Here is a 23,513-nt window from a genome sequence, read left to right as displayed (position 1 = left end):
GGGAGAGAGGAGAAGGAATGTAGGTAGTAGAGGGGAGGTAAGGGAGGAGAGGAGGTATGAGAGAGGAGGAAGAGGGGAGGTAGGAGAGGGGAGGTAGGCGGGGAGGGGAGGTAGGAGAGGGGGAGGTAGGGGAGGGGAGGTAGGCGGGGAGGGGAGGTAGGAGAGGGGGAGGTAGGGGAGGGGAGGGAGGAGGCACCCCGGGTCGTTAGGGTCGATCATCATGCCGGCCGTCGGGTCGATGACCATGCCGGCGGGCACGCCGGTCGGGACGAGCCCGCCATAGGCGCCTGAGGAGAGGAGGGGAGGAGGAGGGGGTGGAGGAGGAGGAGGAGAGGGGCAGGGGGAGGGGGCGTGTGAGCGTCCGTGTGCGTCCGTGTGTGTGTGTGTGTGTGTGTGTGTGTGTGTGTGCGTGCGTGCGTGCGTCCGCGTGTGTGTGTGTGTGTGTGTGTGTGTGTGTGTGTGTGTGTGTGTGTGTGTGTGTGTGCGTCGCCGCTCTTCTCCTCGCGCGCGCCTCCATACGCGTCGCCCCACTGCGCCTGCGGCTGCGCGAACCCGTGCAGCCCGTCGGGGGCAAAGCCTGCGAGCACGGGTGCATGGCAGTGAGGGCGGGTGGGGGAAGGGCTTTGCGCCGCCTCGAGGGGACGGCTGCGAGGGACAGTGCTGCGAGGGACAGTGCTGCGAGGGACAGTGCTGCGAGGGACAGTGCTGCGAGGGACAGTGCTGCGAGGGACAGTGCTGCGAGCGGCTTGGAGGCGGTGGGAGACGGCCGCGTGTCGTGAGTCCGGCGGTGTGCACGCTCCATTATGCATCTAGGCCGATGCACCGCCCCAGTACGGCGGAGGAGCTGCACTCGGCAGCGGAGGAGCGGGAGCGGCGGCCTGGGGCGGCGGCTGCGAGCGCGGCGGCGCCTGAGGCGACTGCGGCGGCGGCTGCGGCGGCTGCGTCTGCGTCGGCGGCGGGGCTGCTATCCCCGCCGCCACCGCCCGGCGCGGGCCCGGCGCACTTGCTGCTCCTCGGGTCCCGTTGTCTTCGGTGTGCGGCGGCGGCGGCCTCCGAGGGTCGGAGAGCGGGGAGGAGGCGATGGAGGAGGGGACGGAGGAGGGGATGGAGGCGTGCGGGTCGTCGTGGGGAGGGGGGTGCGGCGGCTGGGGCTGCAGCTGCGGCTCGCCGGAGGGAAGCGACGCTTGCTCGGCCCCGTCCAGGCGGGCGCCGGAGAGGGCCTGTTGCAGCGCTGCGACCGGGCCGGAAAAAGAGACGCGGCGCGAGGTCTGGCCGGAGGTGGGTGGCGTGGGGACATCGCCCGAGACGCGCGTGTTGGGACGAGGAGGCTCGGCCGCCGCCGCCGCCGCCGCCTGCCGCAGCGGCGTGGCACCGGGAGGGAGCTTGAAGCGGACGGCGATGGCGGAGCGAGGGTAGGCGGGTCGGAGCTCCTCGCCGCCGAGCATCGCCGGGCCCGGGAAGCCCTCGGAGCGCGAGCGCGTGAGTGGGGGAATCGTGTTCTGCTCCGCCGGCGGGGGCAGGCCAGTCGTCTCGGACGACTGGCGCGGGGAGCCCTGCACGCGTGGCGGCGCGGCGAGCGTCATCGCAAAGCGGATGGCGTGCGCACGGGACGGCCAGAGCGACTTGATGGACTCGAAGCCGGCGGTCTTGCGCTTCGCGGGCGTGGCACCCGAGGCGCCGCCCTTGGCTTCCTCGTCCTCATCTGCGAAGAGGCTCTCTGCCATGTCGATCGCTGACGAGCGGGACGTCTTGAGCGACTGCTCCTCCAGGTCGTCGTCGGGCGGCATGACCGAGGCCGTCGCAGCGGGCGGCGCTGTCGCCAGCATGGACCCTCGAGCAAGGCGTAGGGAGATGGCAACTCCTGTCCTTGTGTCGGACTGATGTAAGCAAGGTCGAGGCGGGCTAGGAGTTGGGTGGGACGCTGCCTCAAGCGCTCGTTTTTTTTTCTTACCGTAAATGTTCTCGAGGTTCTCGAGGTGGATATCCTTTGGCCGCGTTGGGTAGCGAGGATTGGTGTAATGTGAAACATACATAAATGTGTCTTGAGAGCTTGTTTGTGTCTGTGTGTCGCTCGTGCGTGTCGTCATCATCTGTCTTGCGTCCACCCATACCGCGTTGGTGTCCAGTCCGAGCCTGGCTGTTCTTCACCTTCCTAACTAACTAACTAACTAGTCAGTCTTAATACACACCTCCAAGCAAGGAGGACGGGCCCACACGCACACACACGTTACACACGAAGTACACGATCGGCTCGGGAGCCGACACGAGGCACACTGTCACCGGCCGTATCACCGGGTCCGGACTGCTGGACACACAGCACACAGCTCACAGGAAGGACAGCTCACGAGGTGGCGCTATATAGTGGGGTTCTCGGGGACTGGCAACGGAGAAGAAGGTGGGGCATAGGGATGGGGCCACAGAACTCACGAACTGATAACCCACCCCGCGCCGGGGGCGGTGGCGCGCGCGCGCGCCGGAGTGCTTTGGACCCGCAGTCTGGCAGGCGCGAGGCCACAGACCCGCCGGCAGAGCCTTGGGCCGCAGCCGTGATCCGCGCCGGCTCTCAGAAGAGATCCGGCGCGGTGCTGACCGCTAGGAAAGTTTTTTCTCCTCTTACGGACATAGCCGAAGGTGGAGTAGCTGTTGCAGAGTGAACTCAAACCTACATCCTGACCGTAGCCTGACCGTCCTTGTGTAACCGTCTCATGTTTGGTTTGTCCTGCCGCGCACATTTGTCGATGTTCCTTTCCTTCTCCTTCTAGGTGATCTATCCCTTTTTCTCTCTCTCCTTACGTACGGATCACTCCCTATAAATGGGATACAATTTTTCTTTGGTGCGAATAGAGTTTTCTCGGAAAACCTCTTCTCTTTGCGATGGCTCCGCTCTCCTTGTCGTCCGAATTCGGCTACGCGGTCGCGGTGGTCGGAGCTTCGTACCTCGCCAATATCTACGGTGAGCATTGCTTTTGCTGTGCCCGCCAGCACTGCGCTGCGCGGGTCGTCACCGCACGGAGGCTCACCGCACGCGATGCCACGCTTCACGTCTGGCAGGCGCGATCAAGGTCGTCACGGCGCGGAAGAAGTACGACATCAAGTATCCGACGCTCTACTCGACCGGCACCACCAAGAATGACGAGATGTACAACTGCGCTCAGCGCGCCCACCAAAATACGCTCGAGGGCCTGCCGGTGGTGAACCTGATGATGCTGTCCTCGGCCACCGTCTACCCGCGAGCGGCCGCCCTCTTCGGTTTCACTTGGGTGGTGGGTCGCTTCCTCTACATCCGAGGCTACACCGAGGGAGGTCCAGAGGGCCGGCGGATCGGTGGCATCGTGAGCCACCTTGGCGATTTCCCGCTGCTCATCACGACCTTCTGCGCCGCCTGGCACCTGCTCCGAGCCTGAGGGGGAGCGGTGATCATGTGTTTGGCGAAGGCGCGCAAGAGCCGGACAGGGAGTGACCGAAAAGTGACCCGAGTTCTTTTGCGCAGTCGCTGGCCGTAACACAGCGCACGAGTCACACAGTCAGCACACGAGAGAGACGCCCAGGAGTCGCTAGCGTAGGGACGCTGGCTGGGTCGGTCACACACGTTTTCGTCACAGGTCGTTTCACGTTTGCACGCATGTCATACCAGAGCCACAAAGAAACACAATTTGAGGCACAATTCAATACAATTCAATGCCATCACCCTCGCCCAGGGATCTACAACGCTGTCTCAAGGTCCGACAGGTTCGGCACCGGGCACCGCCTCGGCAGGGCTGATGCATTAACGTTAACACGGTGTTCACACGTTAACGGTTAACACCACAGCCGTAGAGGTGTTAAAACGTGTTAACACCGCCCCTAGGGAGGTGTTGATACGTCTCGATGTCGTCTGCTGTACTAGAGAGAGGTTGGGTGAGGGTGTGCACTGCAGTGGCCAAGTTGCGGTTGCACGCATGGGCACTGCCGTCAAAAACCATGACCTCCTGCGGTCCTGGATGGCTAGTGGTTGTGAGGCCAGAGCTAAAACATAGATTCAAAGAGCGGGTGAGCATACGCTCGAGACGCACTGTGGTTCCACCTTGTCTTTGACCCGGCGGCGGCTATCGAAATGAGCGACACCATTGGGCAGTGCCTCCAGGACCGGTCGGGCAAGTGTATCGGTCAAGTGAGACACCGTGCGATTCGTGTGATGATTCCTGACAATCCTCTCAGTCAGCTTTTGTCACAGTTCCCAGAGAGTCTGAGAGGAAGTGCGGGTCAGCTCGACAGCCGGAGCTGTGTCGCCGACGCCTGCGCCTGGGCAGGAGGCAGGCCGGCGCTGCGTCACAGCCGCCTTCTTCCACGCGTGGGCAGTACATGGTCCAGTGTGCGTATTGAGCAGACAGATCAGTACCGCCGCAGTTGGCGCAGGGGCCCTGGGAGTAGGGCGCGCGCGGCATTGAGGCGGACCCAGGTATTTCTCGGGTATACCCGGTTTTTTGCAGGTACTAGCAGACCTGGCGCGCACGCGCGCCGTATTTGTTTTCCGGTCTGCTTCCCGTCGGCTTCCCTCCCCTCATCTCTCCCAGAGTTCACACAGGGTGGTTCAATAATCCCAGAGTGGTTCAATAACATGCCGCCTCTCGAGCGGAGCACTATCGCCACGTGCGGCGTCTGCGCGGAAGTCGCGCTTGTAGTTGTCCCACTGCTCATTCTGCTCCTCAAGGCTGCCGGTGAGCTCCTTGCATGTGTGCTCCCTGTACCACCGCGCGCGGTGCCGATGATATGCTTTCTGCCCGTGCTCACCGAGGTCGTACTCGGAGCGCTCCGGTGGTTTGCCCTCGGTGACAGCCACGTCGGCTGGCGGATCGCGCGCCCACTCCGGATTGGCGACGCTGGTGTGTCGAGTAGTTCGTATTTGCACGCGAGGTTGTACGACGTGTCCTTGTAGTAATAGTACGGCATGTCGCCCTCGTCAAATGCCTGCAGGAGGCGGTTGCTGCCACTTGTCGCTGGCGGCGCCGGCGGCGGCAGCGTACCTGCGCTCCTGTGCTGCGCCTCGAGCTCGAGCCTGCGCTGCTGCTGCTGCGTCTCCAGATCTGGGAAGGCGCCCAATCCGATGCAGTGGCCGGCCGCGTACTTGGTACAATACGCACATGGTTCGACGGAGCCGGACATCACGTTAACCAGTGATTGCGACCAGCGCGGTGTGCACGCCGGCGAGCAATCATAGGCCTTGTGCAGCTGCAGCGCCTCCCGGTCAGAATAGAAGCATTCACATCCAGCATTGCAGTTCCAAATAGGTAGGATGTGGCCGCAAGTTGTGCAGCGGCACGGGTCATTGGCGGGTGGCGGTGGCGGCAATGCAGCTGGCGGCGGCGGCGGCGGCGGTGGCGGTGGCGGCGGCGCGATGTTTCTACCCTGTGGCCGCCAATCAGTGGGCTTGCTGCCATAGTTCGCGAGCTCGTGGGTGGCAATCAAATCGCGCGGTGGCTCGCGCAGCAGCTGCTGCAGCTCCTGGAGGTAGTCGCCGAGAGGCACGCCGCGTGCAAGCCGATCGCGCATCACGCGCTGATCCCACGCCATCTGTGCCTCGCCCGGCCACGTGTCCTCGCCGTCGGCCACGCGCCGCCGCAGCTCGTTCAACGGCAGGCTGTAGACCTGCGGCCCGTCGTCGTCGCCGCGCACCGCGCCGTAGCCGTCTGCGCGCAGCTCGAGCTCGGCGGCCTCGAGTGTGCCCGTGTCCTCGAGCAACGGCGAGCCGCTACGCTCAATCACCAGCTTCTCCAGCTCCTTCTGAAGCTCACCCTCGTCCACCTCGTCGCCAACTTCCGCCACCTCGGCCACCTCGGCCACGAGCTCATCGAGCAGCGACGCAATCACCTTCTCGGGGGAAGGAGGTGAGAGGCGGAGGAGGTGAGGAGGCGGAGGAGGTGAGTGAGGAGGCGGAGGAGGTGAGAGGCGGAGGAGGTGAGAGGCGGAGGAGGTGAGAGGCGGAGGACGTGAGAGGCGGAAGAGGTGAGAGGCGGAAGAGGTGAGAGTGGGTGGTGAGGGTGAGGGTGAGTCTAGAAGCGATGCAATCACCGTCTCGGGGTCCTCGCTCACCTTCTCGGTGTCCTGAGTGTGATGCGCTAGCCGTCGCCCACCCTAGGGAGTCTGCCTCTTCCTATCTCTTTTCGCAGTCTCTCGCCGATTCTCGCTGCAACCTTCATGCCACCTCGCGGCCGTCCCATTCTCGTCGTTCTCTCCCTTGTCACTTCCTCCGTCGCGTCATTCTCTTCCGCCTCGTCCTGCGCCGCCGCCGCCTGCCGTTCCCTTGTTCTCTCGGCTTCTTTCGCCTTTCGGCGCAGCTCCGCCCTCCTTGCTGCATATCCTGGCCCCTCGAGTCTATCGAGCTCCCCTCGCGCAAGGACCACATTTCTGACTCCCACTCCGATCATTTGCCTACAGGTCATGTTGTTGCTCAGGTCCACTCTCTCTTCGAAGACTCGTGCCTCTACGGATGATGCCGGCGCTGGGGTCCCCTTCGGATGCATCGTGACATCTGACAACTGAATTTCCACTGGTTCGTCCTCCTCGGAGTCATCTTCCCCGTCCTCCTTCCGTTCGGCTCTTCGCTCGGTACGTTCAGTGTGGCTCACCCTCCATGCCGTGAACAGGCGCTTTATCCACCCTATATTCTTCTCTCGTTCCTCTGCCCGTGCCTTGGTCTTGTCGTTGTTTCGCACCCATGTCTGTAGCTGTGTAGCCTTCTTTATCAACCCGCACCCGGTTTCTTTTCTTTTCCGTTCTGCTCCTTTGCTGGGCTCCTCGGTGTCGGTCGCTGCGCTATCGCACCTCACCCTAGCTCCTCTCCACCCCTCTCTCTCCCTCTCTCCCTCTCACCGGCACCGCGCTCCCCCAACCAGGGCCATGTCTCAGACGCTCGCCGTGGGCGCCGTCTCGCTGGGCGCCGGGCTCTGCCTCGGGCTCTACCTCGCGAGGAGGCGGTCCAAGGAGGGCGCGCTCGGTGCGACGCCGGCGACCGCGTGGCCGGCGGGCAAGCCCGTGCTGGCCACGCCGGCGGACTACCCGCGGTACGACTACGCGGGCGATCCCAAGGGCTCGTTTGAGGCGATCTGCGACATGCTGATCGCCGAGGTCAAGGCAGAGCTGCCGGCGCTGTACGAGCTGCCCGAGCGGGAGAATGGGTGGATCGAGCGGATGCTGCAGTACAACACCAAGGGCGGCAAGATGACGCGCGGGCTGATGGTGGTGGAGGCGGGCAAGGTGCTCTTTGAGAGGCGCGGCCAGCCGGTCGACAACACGACGCTGTGCAAGCTGGCGGTGCTCGGCTGGTGCATCGAGTGGCTGCAGGCGTGGCTGCTGGTGGCGGACGACATGATGGACGACAGCGTCACCCGGCGCGGCCAGCCCTGCTGGTACCGGAGGGACGGCGTCGGCTCGATCGCCATCAACGACGCGGTGACGATCGAGGCGCTCGTGTACAAGGTGCTCAAGCGGCACTTTGCGGCGGAGCGGTGCTACGTGCGGCTGGTGGACCTGATGCTCGAGACGACGCTGCAGACCGAGCTCGGCCAGCTCCTCGACACCATGTGCGACAACCTCACCCTCGCCGACTTTTCGCTCGACCGCTGGCGCGCGATTGTGACGTACAAGACCGCCTTCTACTCCTTCTACCTCTCGGTGGCCTTCGCGATGACGTACGCGGGCATCGAGGAGCAGGGCGCGTACGACGCGGCGCGCACGATCCTGATCAAGATGGGCGTCTACTTCCAGGCGCAGGACGACTACCTCGACTGCTACGGCACGCCCGAGCAGATTGGCAAGATCGGCACCGACATCGAGAGCAAAAAGTGCGGCTGGCTCTTTTGCAACGCGTACAACGGGCTGACGACGCCGCCGATCAGCCCGCAGCAGAAGGCGCTGCTCGACGCGCAGTACGGCAAGTGCAAGGTCGGCTCTGCCGCCGAGAAGTCGATCAAGGCGCTCTACGAGGAGCTCAACCTCGAGAAGCAGTACCGCGCGTACGAGCAGGCCTGCTACGACGAGATCATGGCGCTCCGGCCGACGGTGACCGAGGTGCCGTGGGAGGTCTTCGAGGTGTTCCTCAAGAAGATCTTCAAGCGCTCCAAGTGAGCCGCCGCACGCGCTTCGTGTCTCCCGCGCTCGAGAGAGCACCCATGCTTTCTCCACGGAGCGCCAATTAATGTATTTGAGTATTGAGAACGGGAGGTTCATCCAAGTTGCATGCATGCCAAGTACGTAGAGAGAGAGAGAGAGAGAGAGAGTTAAATTCCTCGTAGCTACTCAAAAATCTGCGAGGAGATGTGAGCTTCTTGTTGCTTATCAATACAAACTTGGAGCACCTGGAAAAAAAGAAAGAAAAGAAGACAAAGGGAGGGATGGGAGCGGAGGACGGCACGCGCCGCCACCACACAGGGATTCTAGGGGAGAAGTGTGGTGCTAGCCGTCGCCCACCCTCGGGCGTCTACCACTTCCTATCTCTCCGCAGTTTCTCACCAATTCTCCTCGCGTTCTTCCCACTCTCCAGAAAGAAAGAAAGAAAGAAAACAGACAACCCAAGGGAGGGATGGTGGGAGGACGGCACGCCGCCACCACACAGGGATTTTAAGGAGAGGTGTGTGGTGCGCTAGCCGTCGCCCACCCTAGGGAGTCTGCCTCTTCCCATCTCTCTTCCCACTCTCCAAGTGCAGTCATTAGCCTGAGCAACGATTTTTTTTTACAGCGGCTCTGTGTTCGACTTGTGTGCCCGCAGCCGCCTTTTGGGGTGGAGGCTTTTGTGTGTCCCCTGTAGCGCACAGCCGCCGGGATGGAGCCGCCGGCATGGTTGCCCGACAGCTTTGAACGCTCGACCGCGCCGCGCTCTTGGGCCGGTGTCGTCCTGACCGCCGCTGGCAGCCTTCTCGCGCTTGTGCTGATTTCCTCCTCGCTGGGCGAGTTCCTGATGCGCAAGGAGGTGACCGAGATGAAGATCGAGTCGACGCGCGGTCTGGCCTTTCCGCTGGCTCTCCGCTGCGTAAACGAGGACGGCTGCGACCTCCAGCATGAGTATGCTAGCAGCCGGTGCCGCGTGCAGGTGCCGCGTGCGGCGCCTGCGGGATGGGCCGCGAGGCGGCACCTGCGGCACGGAGAGGTTGCGACGGCCTTACTCTGCGGCTCTGACCACTGGCTCGACGGCGTTCGCGTCAGCGCGCCCGTGCAGGCCCACCACGCCTTCGCGCGGGTCCTTTACCGCGGCGACGGACAGGCGCGAGCGGGGCGCGGGGGAGGTGCCTCTGTACGGGCGGCGGACGGGCGGTCGACGTGTGTTTTAGGCCGAGTGGGTACGGCTGCCGTACTCGCCGCTCGCGCAACGCGCTGGCGGCATGTCGACCGCCGTCGCCATGGCGCGCCGGCTGCTGGTCGAGGGCGAGAGCGAGGCGGCGGTGTGGAGCGACTCGCAGAGCGGTGTGCAATCTCTCTCTCAGCCTCGCGTCCACACCTTGTTTGTGCTGGAAATACGGACCACGTCACCACGTCCCTTTGACGGCACAGGCAGCCTCACCTCCACGCCGTGCGCAACCTCGTACGCCATGCAAGCCTCCACTCGTGTGACCGGCCCCGAACCGCCCGAGGGCGAGGACGCGTTGGACGTGCGCCCACAGCAGCCCGCGGGCGCAGGGTAGCCACGCCCGCTCGGCGGAGAGAGCCCTCTCGCCCCACTGACAGGCGCCGGACCCGCTCGACCTCTTGGACGACGACTCGGACGGGTCGGGCGAGGACTGGTCGAGCGAGCTCGCCGACGCCGACGGCATCCTCTGCTACCAGCTGCGGCTCGACCCGCTGATGGTGCGACCCGTGCATATGACCCCGCTGCGCACCTTTCCATCCAAACGTGTAGCAGTGCAATCTGGCACACCTCCCTGCCCGGCGGCACCCCCGGTGCACACCCGCGCCGCGTCTCACCCGGCAACAGGCGCGTCTCACCACGGAGCCCGCGCAGTCGTTGACCGGTCCGCCAGCACCTGCCCCCCACACACTTGTGCTCACGAGCATGGCCGCCCGCCCGCACTGTGACGCCCGCCCACCCCTCCCGCGCACGCAGGCTTGCTCGACGACTGGGGAGGCGCGTACGCCCTCGTCTCGGGGCTGTGCGGCCTGCTGCTGCTGCTGCACACGGCGCGCGAACGCCGGCGGGAGCAATCTGGGGAGCAATCTGGGCCGGCGGGCGTTGGCGGCCCGGGCATCGGCGCGGCAGGGCCGGTGTGGCGGGTCCCTCTCGAGCACGGCAGCAGGCTGCTGGCGAGGGTGCGCGACCCGGCGGCGTTCGAGCGACACGTCGAGGAGAAGGAGGTGGAGGAGGGGCGAGGCGGCGCCGCGGGAGCAGTTGGGAGAGAGGACGGAGAAGAGGGAGAAGCGGGAGGCGCCGTGCGCGTGGTGCCGCCGCCCAACCGGCACAGCTCCGTCGCTGCAGAGAGCATGATCCGCAGCGTGCAGGCGTCCATCGGCGAGGGCTGACTAACTATGACTGGCTGTGAGCGGAGCCGCTCGTAGTCCTAACCCAAGTGACACAGAGGAGGGATTAGATCTAAGAGATTCTTTTCCTAGTTTTGCCATCTTTCTCGTCACAGTGATCTGCACCCCTCTTGTTCAGATACTCCCCTGTGCTGAATCCGAGAGTGCGCGAAGAGAAGGCCGTCGCATCGACAGAGCAGCAGTTCGTCGCAACGTGCCCGCAGAGCAGCATGCTCTTCGTCTGGCTCGCAGCGACTATATCGCGAGTCATAACGGCACGGCACTTCGTAACGGCGCCACGTGGCAGATATTCGCATGCTCAAATGGCGCCCGTCGCCGCGCCCGAAGAGGAGTCAGTGACGGCAGCGGACCTGAGCCAGTCTAGGAGCGATGCTCTCTTTGAGAGCGTTGCAAAAACGTGCGAGCAACTGCTCGAAGGCAAAGCGGACGACTCCTTCATCGACGTTCCGCAGCGGCTGCGAGAAATCTTCGATCTTGACCACGAGCGGTACGTCAGGGAGACCCGTGCCGGCGCGAGCGCACGGAACGTGACTTGCATGCGGCCAAAGAACGAGGACGAGTACTTTGAGCAGCCTCACATTCGCGGCGACGGGCTGATGGACGTGGAGTGCGAGCCTGGCCGCGTCTGCAAGGATGGCTGCTGCACCGGCGAGTGCTCTCGGGTGGTCCTGCCTAGCTTTGCCACCGACTCAGAGTGCGAGCTGCTCTGCCGCTTCGCCGCGGATCTGATGCCGATGCCTGACCCGGAGGCTGATCCGTCCGAGAGGTGCTTTGTGGAGGACACGCAGGCCAACCTCGCCATGTGCGCGGCCGCGGGGCAGGCCCGGCGGATGCTCACCGTCTGCCGCGTGGTGGAGCGGCTGCGTCGCGCCGTGGCACATGAGTACGGTCTGACGCTCGCCTCGCTGGCGCCGCACAGCTCTTTCCTGTCGCAGTGGGTGTCGCCGCTGCTGGTTGGGGAGAGCGGGTGCGGCTGGGGCACGCCAGTGCACGGCGACGAGGCGGCTTGCGACGGCTTTCACTATTCGACAATCATCCACCTCTCCTCCAAGGGAGACGGCTTCGAGGGCGGAGACTTTTGCTTTAGCGACGCGGCCACGGTGGCGGCGGCGGCCGCTGCGGCTCGCGCGCCGCTCGCCGACGCGGTAACGGAGATCGGGCCGGCCGCCGGCTCGGCCGAGGCGGCGGCCGACGCGACAAGGTCGGAAGTGGCGCGAAAGAGCACGACGGATCGGCTGCTGACGCGGCTGGAGCCACAGCGAGGCCGCGCGATGGTCTTCACTTCTGGGTGGGAGAACCTCCACTTCGTGGACGAGATCACCTCGGGCGTGCGGTACGCGATGCCCGCCTTCTTCGTCACGAGAGGGGCGTGGGCGGCAGAGGGGCCCGAGGACATGCGTGGACCCGTGGGGCGGTCCGAGGCGGCGGGCGCATTGCTCGAGCACGTGCTGAGCGCCGACCACGCCGAGGATCGGGGGCAATTCACGCTGCTTTGGCATTCGCTCTTTGCCGCGCCGCTTGAGGACGCGGGAGGGGCGGGCGAGGAGGGCGGGTTCGGGGGTCGGGACGACGCGGGCATGCCCAAGCCTGGCTGGGAGGAGCGCAGCGTGGCGCTCAACACCGGAGCCAGCATGCCCGCGCTCGGCTACGGCACCTACCGGCTCGAGGGGGAGCCGCTGCGCCGGGCGCTGGTCTGCGCGCTGCAGCAGGGCTACCGCCACATCGACACCGCTGCCGGCTACGAGAACGAGGCCGTCGTCGCCGCGGCCATCGCCGAGTCAGGCGTGCCGCGCGAGGAGATCTTTCTCACCTCCAAGCTGTGGTGCACCGACCACGGCACCGAGGCGACGTACGACGCCATCCTCGCAAGCCTCGCGGCGCTCAGTACCGACTACATCGACCTCTATTTGATCCACGCGCCGACCAACTTGGGCGAGACGGACGAGGAGATTAGGGACCTGCGGCAGCAGAGCTGGCAGGTGATGGAGCAGCTGCACGCGGCGGGCGCGCTCAGAAGCATCGGAGTCTCCAATTTTGAGCCGCGCCACATCGAGCAGCTTCTTCGCGGGACGGGCGGCTCGCGGCGCGAGGGCGCCGTCCTCCCGGCGGTGAACCAGGTCGAGCTTCACGCGTACCTTAGCCAGAGCGACATTCGTGAGTACTGCGAGGCTCAGGGGATCCTCGTCACGTCGTACGGCTCGGTTGGGGCCGCCTCCGGCTTGCTCGACGATCCAACAGTCGTCGCCATCGCGAAATCGCACGGCAAGTCCGCCGCGCAGGTCACGCTGCGCCACTCGCTGCAGCGCAACTGCGCCGTTCTGGCGCGCTCGACCGCGCCGCAACGCATCACTGCGAACGCGGAGCTCTTCGACTTTGAGCTGAGCGAGGAGGAGGTGCGGCAGCTAGACGCGCTGGAGCGCGCACAGCGGACGTATTGGGACAATAGTGAGGTGCCGTGAGGCTGCGAGAAAGGACGGCTGTGTTGAGTTTATTGTTTCTCTACGTCCTTTTCTTCTCCTAGTACCTCAGCTCTCCGCGACTGTGGTTCAACAAAATAAATCCGAACATACATGTATCTAGATACAAATAAATCAACATTTGAGCTCAATCACCCGCCGTTCCTGGGGTCAGTATGCGAGGACTGCGAGGACTGGGAGGTGGTCTGAGATGACTTTCGCGTTCCAAAACACCTCAGCGTCGAGCGTAGTAAACTGGCCCACCGGCGCAAAGACAAAGTCGATTCGGTGTTTGCCCTGCGGGCTGCCGTACGAGCCCGCTCCATCGTAGCTCTCGCCATGGATGTCCTGCCAGGTGTCGCGCATGGGCAAGGGGTTGGGCTGGGCCGCCCACTCGCCCCTCAAATAGTTCTTGAAGTGGCAGTTGAAGTCCCCTGTTGCAACCAGAGGATACTGGGGAAAGGCCCGACTGCGTATGGTCTCCATCATGCGGAGGCCGTGCCCCAACCAGCCGTCGGCGTCGGCGTCGTAGTGGTTCCGGTGCGTGTTGTAGTGGTAAAGATGCTGCCCAGTCAGGCCGTCGTGAAAGAGCGCCCAACCCACGTGGCGCCAGGGGACGAAGTCGGAGAGCGTCGTCCGGCCCGAGCCCCTCACCGTGAAGCGGTCAGCCTTGTACAGGATCGTGTTGACCATGTCGCCGCCACCCGAGACTGCCGCGTAGACCGGCCGGTCCTGCACGAGCCGCGAAGAGGGATAGAAGCCGTGGCTCGCCCCACCCGCCGGATTCCGCGCGTCGTTTTCCTGGAGGCCGATCAGGTCCGGGTCGAGAAGGTCAATCATCTCGAGGATATTGTCGCCCCGGTTGGCCCAGTTCCACTGCCCGTCGGCCGAGAACAGGATGTTGAAGGAGAGGACGCGAAGGGTCCCGGTCCCGACCGGGAACCTCGGCGGCGGCGGCGGTGACGGGCGAATCCCCTGCGGTGCACACAGTCCGCACAGCGGCGAAAACTCCTCGCCCACCTGCTGGCACGCGTCAGCCTCGCTCTTGCCTAGATTGTCGATCACCCATTGTATTCGGTCGCCGCAGGTCGCCTGAGCGTTCAGACCGATCGCAACGGTGGCCAGGACGACGGCCGTGCATGTGCTCATGCCGCACGCTTGAGAGGAGGGTAGCGGCGGCAGCGATGGCGTCGGCGGTGGCGATGGCGTCGGCGGTGGCGATTGCGGCGGCGGTGGCGGCGGTGGCGGCGATGGCGGCGGTGGCGGCGATGGAGGCGGAGGTGGCGGCGGCGACGCCGACGGCGGTGGTGACGACGACGGCGATGGTGACGGCGACGGCAAAGGGGAGGGGGACGGCGCGGGTCCAATCTCCGCGGCGGAATCTATTCGGACAACGGCGACGATCGGCTGGTGGTCGGAGCCGCCCGGCGCATCGGCGACGGTGGCGGTGGCGATGACCCCGAATCGCCCCTCCTCGGTGTAGATGTAGTCGACCCAGTTGTGGTGCGCCAATGTGAAGGTGACGGCGAGGCCGCCTCCCGTGAGGCTCGATGGCGCTGGGTTTGAGGGTGAGTCCTCGTTGAGGTCACCGAGTAGCAGCACCGGCGCGTCGCCGCCAGCAGCCTTCTCCGCCGCCGCGTGGTTCGCAATCATTACCGCGTTCTGCTCGTGATAGCCCCACACCTCCTCCCCGCCCGGCAGTTGGTGCATGCCGTAGACGAGCAGGTCACTTGCGGTGGCGGCATGGCGAAGCCGTGCCCATGACATGGCCCGAGTTCTGTCGTAAGGGACCGCGCCGTCCTGCACAACAGACCACGTGCCGGCGCGGTAGAGGATGTCACCGTCCCAGAGCTGAGCGGGTGCGTCAGCCGCCCACTGGTAGTCACGGAGGTCGTCGCCGAGGGAGTGCAGGGCAGTCAGGCTCGCGGCAGAAGGCGGTGACGCACTCTTGGATCGAAGCCACGTCGGGCCGCTGCTGAGCGATGGCGGCCGCCAGTTGGGCGTTTCGCTCCGGCGACTGCTCTGCAAATCGGACGTTGAAGGACATTGCCTTGAGCTGCACCCCGTCACCGCCGCCACCGCCATCAGGGGGCGGCACACTTGGCATGATGTACGTGTCGTAGCCAACATAGTCGGCCACGCAGGAGGAAAGCTCCACATACCCGCGTCGGTAGCAGAGCAGCGGCGAAGTCGACGTGACGACGACCGCCTCGCAGCCCGCCGTCGCGGCGCACTGCGCAAAGCAGAAAAGTACAACACGGACTCCCGCCCGGCGTCTCGAGGTCCTCCGCGCCAAAGCCGGCGTAGCAGTTGGTCGAGGCGTGCAGCGTCCACGTGGCGGGCTGGCCGGCGGGGTCGCAGCCGCCGCACTCGGCCGGAAACTCCACACTAGCGACTCGCTCGCACGCAGCCGTCTCCACCATACCGCCCCCGTTGGCGCTGCGAAGCCACGAGATGCGGCTGCCACACGAGTACTGCCCGCCTGCGTCCGTCGCCAGAGTATTCCAGACTGCGTCCGTGCACGACGCCGCGCCGCAGCGAGCCTCCCCTTGCGGCGGTGGCGGCGGTGGCGGTGGCGGAGGACGAACGGGACTCGATGGGAGCGGAGGCAGCAGTTGGATTGCATGCGCCACACTCGCTTGGAAATTCATTGACGGCGACCTGCGTGCAGGCGGCTTCGAGGCCCATCCCCGGCCCGGCGGGGTCGACTTGCAGCCAGATGATCCGGGCACCACAGCTTGCGGTCACACCCGGCCCAACAGCCAGAGTTGCCCACGTCGCATCGTCACAGCTCACAACCCCGCAGCGCAAGGTGGGCGGTGGCGACGTCGACGGAGGTGGCGACGGCGATGGGGATGGCAACGGTGGTGGCGAGGGGGAGGGGGAGGGCGAGGAGGAGGGCGAGGGGGAGGGTAAAGCCGCCGCCGCTGCCTCAAAGGAGGCTGCCACGAGGGGGTGGTCGCTGAGGTAGCCATTCACCGAGCGCCATGAGGTGGCCTCGGCGCCGTTTGTGAAGATCATATCGATCCCGCCGTTTGCCACCAGGTTGAGCCCGGCAGCGTCGTCGAGCATGTTGACAGCGGCGGAGCCTGCGCCGCAGTTGAAATCGCCCGTGTAGACTAGCATGTCTCCGGGAACGATGTTGTCGGTCACGGCGCCCCACCAGTTCTCTCCGAGGGCCGTCGAGCACATGGGAGGGTTGGCGGTGCCTCCGTCAGCTGGACCATGCGTGTTAGCAAAGAAGACTGTCGCTCCCGTCGCACGTGCGATGAGCCTGACCCAGGATGTGATGCGTACGCCCCACCGATCGGAGCCGATCTGGCGCCAGCCCGCGTCCAGCTGCTCAAACTTTTCGCTGTCCCACGCGACTGGGTTGATTGGCATGCCTGGAGGCGTGTATGAGTCAAACCTGCCTCGCATTCGCCCGACCCCGTTGATGATCTGGCCGACATTGTCGCACTCCTGGAAGCCGATCAATTCGAAGCTCTGGGAGTCTACTTTCCTATACAGGGCGTCCCAGTTGTTGTTCTGAGCGACATTCCACCAGAAGAGGTTGTAGGTGACCACCTCGAGGCTGGCGCTTGGTGGACCGCTGCCCGCCACGAGCCTCGGCGACCCAGGCGGGGACGGCCGGATGCCCAAAGGCGCGCACGGCCCGCACGCGGACGGGAACTCCTCGCCGACCTGCTGACAGGCGTCGAAGCCAGTCTTGCCAAGGTTCGCAACCACCCACGCGATCCGGTCGCCGCAAGAAGCACTCTCGGTGGCGCTACTCGCAATGGCGGCGAGGATGGCGGCGGGGATGAGCTCATCATGACACGCGGCGAGTTTGCGCCTCTTGGAAGGCGCGGCGCAAATCGGGTTGTGGTTGCCTCGGTGCTCCTGTGAAGGCTTTTCGCTTTCCTTGTTTGAGCTTTCTCTCCGGCCCAAAATTTTTCTTATTCGCCTGCTGGGCGTACCTCCACCGATGGCCTCGGCCGATGTATGTATGCACATTAGCAACGAGAAAGCATGAGAGCTCCTCGCCGCAACCTGTCGTGCGACAGTCTCAGTTCCCAGGCCCTCTCTCCCACCGCCAGATCCAAGACTCCGCCGCCTGTTCGGGAGGGCAGCCCGCCCAAGCCTGGCCGCGAGCCGCAGCTCGGCCGAGAGCACAGCTCGGGAGTGAAGGCGACACCGGCCGCGGGCATCATCCTGCTGCGCGAGCGGCCCGCCGTGTCAGAGCTCGACGACGCCGCGTGGGAGAGCCAGGAGCTTGAGGTGTTAATCGGCCGGTACCACGTCGTGGACGCGCTTCGGTCGGGGAGGGACCGCCTGGTGGCGCTGCGGTACGGCGGCGAGTGGCACTTCCCCGGAGGCGCCAAGCGGCAGGCTGACCGCGGGCCTCTGCAGACGGCGTGCCGCGAGCTGCACGAGGAGTTTCTCGGCGGCGCGGGCGACGCCGCTCCCGAGCTCGCCGCGACGCTCTTCGCAAAGGTGTCGATCTCCGTCTCTTCGCGGCCATACGTGCAGTATGTCTTTGTGGCGGACGAGGCGGACGCCCGCTGCAGCTGGCGCCTCCTCGGAACCTTTCCAGAAGCTTGCGAGCCCTCCTGTAGGCGGACAACCGGCCGCTCCAGCTGACGGCGGAGCGGATCAACCACGGGCTGCGCCGGCAGCGGCTCGCCTTTGAGCGGCTGGTTGCGTCGGGCGAGTGGTGGGAGATGGCGCGGTCGGCAAAGGTGGCGGTCGGGCGGCGAGGCGCGGGACGGTGTGGACAGGTGGCGCCTCTTCACCGCTTCGGGTGTGGACAGGCGGCGGTCGGTCCCGAGGTGCGGGAGGTGCGCTGGCTCTCGCTCTCGGCGGCCATCTCTGCGCTCGACCCGAAGGTGCCCTCCACTCCACGAGTGCCACCTACTCAGCACCTGGTTAACGAATCGAGTGAGTGTGTGGACCGCGGCGCTCGCCCGGAAGGTGCCCTTCGTCGACGAGTGGCAGCGGGAGGAGCTCGCGCGCTGCGGCGTCTACTGGCGCCAGATCCCGCTCGGCACGATCCAGATCCTGCGCCAGCTGCAGCGGCTCGGCACGATCGCCGCCATCAAGGCTGCTGCAGTCGAGTCGCGTCTCGACCGCGTCGCGACGGCGAGGCTGCCGCCGGAGCTGCCACCCCTCACCGCCATCTACGGCGGCCGCACCGCGCAGCCGCCGGGCCTGCTCGGCCCTCTCCTCGCCTCGCCGCGGCCGAGCAGGAGCCCTCGCAACGCCAGGAGCCCTCGCGACGAGGCTGCGCATAGTTCACGACGGAAGGGATGACACTTTGATTGATGGCCGAGCAGGAGCCTTCGCGACGAGGCTGCGCTCGCCGAGGCGGCGGCCGGCGGCGAGGCGAGCGGCGGCGCGTCGGCTGCCGGCGAGGCCGCCAGGCTAGCTTCGGGCGAGGGCAGCGGCGGCGGCTCTGTCCTTGACGCGGTCTCCGGCGAGGGCGGGAGCGGGGACGCCGGCACGGGCGGCGACGCCGGCGCGGGCGGCGAGGGCGGCGAGAGCGGCGAGGGCGGCGAGGGCGGCGAGGGCGGCGAGGGCGGCGAGGGCGGCGAGGGCGGGGACGAGGGCAGCGGCGAGGGCGGCGGCGAGGGCGGCGGCGAGGGCGGCGGTGAGGGCGGCAGCGAGGGCGGCGGCGGCCGAGTCGGCGGGTCGGCGGCGAAGTGGGCTGCGCCGCAGTGGCAACAGGCTCTCGCGCAGGTTGGGCTGCACGAGTTGTGGTACCAGCCGGGCTTCCCAAAGTCGTTCAACGTGCACCTCCTCTCGTACAACCTCAACATCCTGCCGTGGGGGGCGAGGCTCGCGGCGGGCGCCGGCCACGACCACTCTTCGGAGCGGCTGCAGGAGTTCATCTCGCGGCCCGAGCTCAACACGCTCGACGTGCTGCTGTTGCAGGAGGTCTTCAAGACGCCCCTCCTGCGCGGGCTGCTCTGCCAGCAGGCGAGGCCATCGGTGCACTCGCAGCCGTTGTCCATCGTTGGTTGAGCCCAGCCGGCGTGGCGTGGCTGCAGCCGGAGACCTGGTGGCTTTGCCTGCAGGCGTGGCTGCGCCGGCAGCTCTCCGAGCGCGGGTTCGTCCACCAGGTCGTGATGCCCTTCCGGCCGGGCGTGCTCTCGTGGACCGACTCAGGGCTCGTCATCGCCTCCAAGCTGCCCATCGTCGACTGGGGCGTGCAGCGCTTCTCGCGCGGGATGCACATCGACGCCGGCGCCGCCAAGGGCATCCTGCACGCCAAGCTGCAGGCCGGACCGCGGGAGGTCTTCGCAGCTGGAGGCGTGCACGGCGTCTCTTCACGCCGCTTGCTGTGGACAGGTTGGCTCGCGGCAGCTCTTTGTCTTCAACACGCACCTGCAGGCGTCGCACTCGGGCGGCGGCGGGCAGGCCTTCGTCCGCACGCGCACGGCGCAGCTCGAGCAGCTGCGCGCGTACATCGCGGACGTCACCCGCCACTCGGGCGTGCCGTGGCTGATGGCGGGAGACTTCAACATCGACGCCATCGCCGACCACGCCGTGGCGGACGCGTTTGGCTACTTGTGCGACACGCTGCCGCAGGAGTCGGACGAGTACCGCCAGATGATGGCCACCCTCAGCGGCGGCGGCGGAGGAGGGATCGGCACGGTGGACCGCGGCGTGACGGCTGCGCTGGGCGGCCCGTCCGCCGGAGTCGTGCGCGACTTGCTCAAGGAGGCGAGCGGGCACCACCCGTCGACCCGGCCGCCGCGGCTGCAGTTCCCGCATAAGAGCGAGTACATCTTCAAGCACAAGTACCCGCAGCGGCTCGACTACCTCTTCTTCTGCGACGCCGACTGCGTGCGCCCCTCGGCGTCTCCGGTTGGCCCGCGGCTCGTCCCCCGAGATCGGCCGAGCTCGCCCGAGCTCACCCGAGACGGCCCGAGGGTAGGTCGGCTCGCGGCTCGTCACATTCTCCGTCGCGCGCCGCGAGGGGACGCACTCCTCCTACACGCACCTCTCGGACCACTACGGCATCGCAACCACGCTCGCCATCGAGAACGACTTCTTCTGGCGGGACGACTCGCCCGGCACGTCGCCGCCCCTTGCAAAGACGTCCGTCATCAGCGAGGCAGCCACGTCGGGAGCCGCCGCGGCGGTGTCAGCAGCCCTCGAGGGGGGCGGAGGCGTGCTGCTGGCCGGTGCGGTCGCGGCCGCCGCCGTCGCCGCCGCGCTCCACCGCCCCACCGGCGGGGCGGAGGACTTCGCCTGGCCTCCGCTCGCCGTCTTGCTCCCGGCAGCGGTGGCCGCGGCGCTCGCTCTCTCCCGCGGGGTGGCAGCCGCCGCCGCGCACTCCAACCGCGCGGAGCGGGACGCCGCCGCTGGCCGCGTGGAGAGCGAACTGCCCGCCAGGCTCCCGAGGCCGCCCCGGCCTCCGCGGCCCGCCGTCCCCGTCGGCCGGCCAACCTCCCTCTCCGCCCTCCTCGACGACTCCTCGCGCGAGAGCCTGGTCGCCGCAGAGGGATCGTCGCCGCGCCGCAGGGCTCCACACGCCCCCGCCCTCACCGCCGCCGACTCGGATGGCAAGCTCTCCGCCGCAGCCTCCACCGCGCCCGTCGCCGCCGCCGCCGCCGCCGCTCCCGCCGCCGCCGCCGCTCCCGCAGCAGCGCCCGTGGCGGCCAGCGCCCGTGACGAGCTCACGCGCGTGCACCGCTCTCCGCTGTCGGAGAAGGAGACTGCCTGCCGCGGGGCTAGCAGCCCTCTTGCGTGACGCGATTGCCTCGAGCGCGGGCGCGATTGCCACCGTAGGAGCTCGTGTGCGACGACGAGGAGCTCGGCGTGTCGACCGTGTACGAGGCGCCGCTCTCCGCCGCTTGCCGTCCGATGGGGGGGGGGGGGGGAGGGGCGCTACTTCGACAAGCGTGCCGTAGGCGCTGCTCTCCGCCGTCAACCGTTTCGGGCGGCGGCCGTGTTTGGGCGTGCGGCGGCCGCTGTCGGTCGAGCGGCTGGGGGCGCGCTTCGGCGACTACGTGTGGGCCACGTACGACGACCTCTACCGCCGCGTCCTCTCCGTCGGGTCCGCGCTGGTCCGGCTCGGCTTGGCTCGCGGTGAGCCGATCGGGCTGCTCTGCGACAACTGCCCCGAGTGGGTCGTCGCCGAGCAGGCGTGACTCAGCGACCGAATCTCTTTGCTCTCTCTCTCTCTCTCCTCTCTCTCTCTCTCTCTCTCTCTCTCTCTCTGTGCGCCTGGCCCCGAGCCCTCTCCGAGCTTTGCCTGACCCCACTCCGACACCCCGGCCGTATCCCATACCCCCGACCCCGACCCCGGCCCTCGAGCAGGCGTGCCATGCGTACGGTCTCGTCTCGGTGCCGCTCTGGTTCACGCTCGGCGTCTCGTACGCGCTCAAGCTCCTCCAGGACTCGGCCGTTGTGTGTGTCGTGTGCGGCGAGCGGTGGACGGGCGCGCTGCTTACGATGGTGCACGAGGGCAAGCTGCCGGCGTTGCGGATCATCGTGCAGCGCGAGCACCTGCGGTACGAGGAGCTCGTCCTCAAGGAGACGCTCGAGCAGGCTGCCCCCCCCCCCCCCCCCCGGGCCGTCGCTTGAGCGACTGTCGCACGCCGCGATGATGCACGCCTCGACCCCTTCTCCCCTCACCGCACACTCACACACAACATCTTCGCCTCCACTCCTCCCTCTCTCTCTGAGCCCTACCCTGCTCTCCCAACCCTGTTCGCTTAACAGGCGCGCGCGGGGGGCGGCCCTCTGCCCGTCCGCCTCTACGACTTTGGCTTCGTCGAGCGGATGGGCGAGTGCCAGCGGCTGCCGCCGGCGCCGCCCGCGGCGTCGGCCCTCGCGACGATCGTGTACCGCTGGCGGCTCGACGCGGACCCGGTGGGCTGCCGCCTCTCGCAGGCCAACCTCGTCGCGTCGATGTGCGCGCTGCGGCTGTGCACCCGTCCGCTCCTCGGCGAGCGCGAGACGCGCGCCTCGAGCCCTGCCTCAGCCCCGCCGCCCTCACCGCAGTCACTCGTCGCCTCCAGGCGAGCACGACGTCCACCTCTCGTACGTGCCCCTCGCGCACATCTTCGAGCGCTCCATCCTGCTGCTCTGCCTCTCGTCTGGCGCCGGCGTCGGCTTCTACCACGGCCGGCAGACCGCGCTCCTCGAGGACGTGCGCGCGCTGCGGCCGACCTTCCTCGTCGGCTTGCCCGGCGCCTTCCGGCAGATGGTGCGAAAGTACACCGCGGTGCGGCAGCAGTGGTCGCGGCCGTACCGCCTCTTCTTCGAGTGGGCGTGGCAGCGCAAGAAGCGCGCCGCCGAGGCGGGCCACCCCTCGCAGCCGCTCCTGGACCGCTTCCTGTTTGGCGGCATCACCGCCTCGCTCGGCGGCCGGCTGCGCTTCCTGCTCGTGTGCGACCGCAACTTCGACACGCAGGTGCGCGACTTCTTCCAGGTGGCGCTGAGCGCGCGCGTGCTCATCGGTTTTGGCTTCCCCGAGGCGGGTGGACTCGTCACCATCCAGCCGGCCGACTCCGCCGCCGCCGCCGCCGCCGGCGCAGCCGCTGCCGCTGGAGGCGAGCCGCAGTCTCCAGTGACCAACTGCACTGGCCTCCCCCTGCCGTGCAACGAGCTGCGGCTCGCGCCTCTCTCGCCGCCTCCGGGGCCCGCCCCTCGCTGCTTGCGCACCAGCCGTACCAGCCGCACCAGCCGCACCAGCCGCACCAGCCGCACCAGCCGCGGCGGCTCCCTCGCCGCGTCAGACACCTCTGCAGACGACGAGTCTGCAGGCGGCGCGTCCGGTGTGGACGAGGGCGACGGCGAGGGCGACGGCGGCGGCGGGGATGCGAGCAAGGATGAGGGCGGGCGCACGGGCGCGGGCGCGGGCGGCGCCGCGCCCGAGGGCGGGCTCGAGGCAGCGAGCCTCGAGGCGGCGAGACTGGAGGCGCTGCCGGGCGTCGGCGAGCTGTACATCCGTGGCGCCTCCACCTTCGAGGGGTACCACGGCAAGGAGCACCTGACGGCGCAGGCGTACGACGAGGGGGGCTGGCTCAAGACGGGGTATGTCTGCTCGTGGGCGCCGTCGGGCGAGCTCCACATCCTGGGCAAGCGCAACGATTTTCTGCATCCCGCGGGCGGGCGGCTCGTCTCTGCGCAGCGGCTCGAGGCCATCTACGCGCACCGGTGCCCGCTGGTGCACCAGATCTGGGTGACGTGCGAGCCGCGCGGGCCGCTCGTCGCGGTGGCGGCGCTCGACGCCGAGGCGGTCTTCCGCTGGCTTCAGGCCGAGGGCCTCGACTTGCGTTCGTCGGACGAGCACGCGCCGCGCATCACCGCCGCGTTGCTGCAGCAGCTGCGGGAGGTTGCGGCCGCGTGCCGCCTCGAGCCGTGCGAAGAGGTGAGCGACGTGCACGTCGTCAAGTCGCTCGGCCAGTCGGATGATGACTACCGCCAGCTGGCGACGCCAACCTTTGTGCTGCGCCGCGGCCACTTGCGGCGCAGATACGACAGCGAGCTGCGCGCGCTCGAGATCCGCCGGGCGGCCACGACGTCGGGTGGTGCGCCGGGTGGTGCCGGATGATGCGG

General features: G+C 67.0%; 6 protein-coding genes across 6 annotated transcripts in view; 4 read left to right on the top strand and 2 right to left on the bottom strand.

Moving 5' to 3' along the window:
* The window catches only part of EMIHUDRAFT_350397 (hypothetical protein), a 4,149-nt gene extending 2,235 nt beyond the window's left edge, over positions 1–1,914 (bottom strand). Inside the window, exons 1-3 of the mRNA XM_005767224.1 lie at positions 824–1,914; positions 512–577; positions 197–287 (exon numbers count right to left, since the gene is read on the bottom strand). Coding sequence (XP_005767281.1) covers positions 197–246 — 50 coding nt within the window. The 5' untranslated portion in view covers positions 247–287; positions 512–577; positions 824–1,914. The remainder of the gene's footprint in view (positions 1–196; positions 288–511; positions 578–823) is intronic.
* Positions 1,915–2,878: 964 nt separating this feature from the next.
* On the top strand, positions 2,879–3,649 carry EMIHUDRAFT_432697 (hypothetical protein). The gene is made up of 2 exons (XM_005767223.1): positions 2,879–2,953; positions 3,052–3,649. Exon 2 carries the CDS (start codon positions 3,138–3,140, stop codon positions 3,402–3,404), a length of 267 nt encoding a protein of 88 aa, XP_005767280.1. The 5' UTR covers positions 2,879–2,953; positions 3,052–3,137; the 3' UTR covers positions 3,405–3,649.
* Positions 3,650–6,771: 3,122 nt separating this feature from the next.
* EMIHUDRAFT_432696 (Polyprenyl synthetase) lies at positions 6,772–8,337 on the top strand. The gene is made up of 2 exons (XM_005767222.1): positions 6,772–6,783; positions 6,873–8,337. Exon 2 carries the CDS (start codon positions 6,877–6,879, stop codon positions 8,101–8,103), a length of 1,227 nt encoding a protein of 408 aa, XP_005767279.1. The 5' UTR covers positions 6,772–6,783; positions 6,873–6,876; the 3' UTR covers positions 8,104–8,337.
* Positions 8,338–12,080: 3,743 nt separating this feature from the next.
* On the top strand, positions 12,081–12,962 carry EMIHUDRAFT_308715 (hypothetical protein; the record flags this gene model as incomplete). Its single annotated transcript, XM_005767221.1, has 1 exon — positions 12,081–12,962. The coding sequence occupies one exon, from the start codon at positions 12,081–12,083 to the stop codon at positions 12,960–12,962; it is 882 nt and encodes a 293-aa protein (XP_005767278.1).
* Positions 12,963–13,130: 168 nt separating this feature from the next.
* On the bottom strand, positions 13,131–16,771 carry EMIHUDRAFT_197434 (hypothetical protein; the record flags this gene model as incomplete). Its single annotated transcript, XM_005767220.1, has 7 exons — positions 13,131–14,051; positions 14,352–14,834; positions 14,923–15,168; positions 15,194–15,468; positions 15,548–15,620; positions 15,909–16,643; positions 16,718–16,771. The coding sequence occupies 7 exons, from the start codon at positions 16,769–16,771 to the stop codon at positions 13,131–13,133; spliced, it is 2,787 nt and encodes a 928-aa protein (XP_005767277.1).
* A 168-nt stretch (positions 16,772–16,939) lies between these two features.
* On the top strand, positions 16,940–23,508 carry EMIHUDRAFT_197433 (hypothetical protein; the record flags this gene model as incomplete). Its single annotated transcript, XM_005767219.1, has 16 exons — positions 16,940–16,945; positions 17,067–17,480; positions 17,558–17,680; positions 17,753–17,827; positions 17,913–18,055; positions 18,275–18,407; positions 18,666–18,929; positions 19,016–19,234; positions 19,290–19,808; positions 19,879–20,085; positions 20,736–20,774; positions 20,858–21,076; positions 21,267–21,473; positions 21,843–21,877; positions 21,954–22,432; positions 22,847–23,508. 16 exons carry the CDS (start codon positions 16,940–16,942, stop codon positions 23,506–23,508), a joined length of 3,744 nt encoding a protein of 1,247 aa, XP_005767276.1.
* Between the last annotated feature and the right edge of the window lie 5 nt (positions 23,509–23,513).

The sequence above is a fragment of the Emiliania huxleyi genome, assembly GCF_000372725.1.
Source record: "Emiliania huxleyi CCMP1516 unplaced genomic scaffold EMIHUscaffold_5, whole genome shotgun sequence".
Classification (NCBI taxonomy): Eukaryota; Haptophyta; order Isochrysidales; family Noelaerhabdaceae; genus Emiliania; species Emiliania huxleyi.
The sequence above is the reverse complement of the archived record's forward strand: the minus strand, read 5'-3'. Positions and strand labels throughout refer to the sequence as shown.

Bases quoted from the DNA above. Each gene is read 5' to 3' on its own strand.
- EMIHUDRAFT_432697 (XM_005767223.1), top strand. From the start codon at position 3,138: ATGTACAACTGCGCTCAGCGCGCCCACCAAAATACGCTCGAGGGCCTG.
- EMIHUDRAFT_432696 (XM_005767222.1), top strand. From the start codon at position 6,877: ATGTCTCAGACGCTCGCCGTGGGCGCCGTCTCGCTGGGCGCCGGGCTC.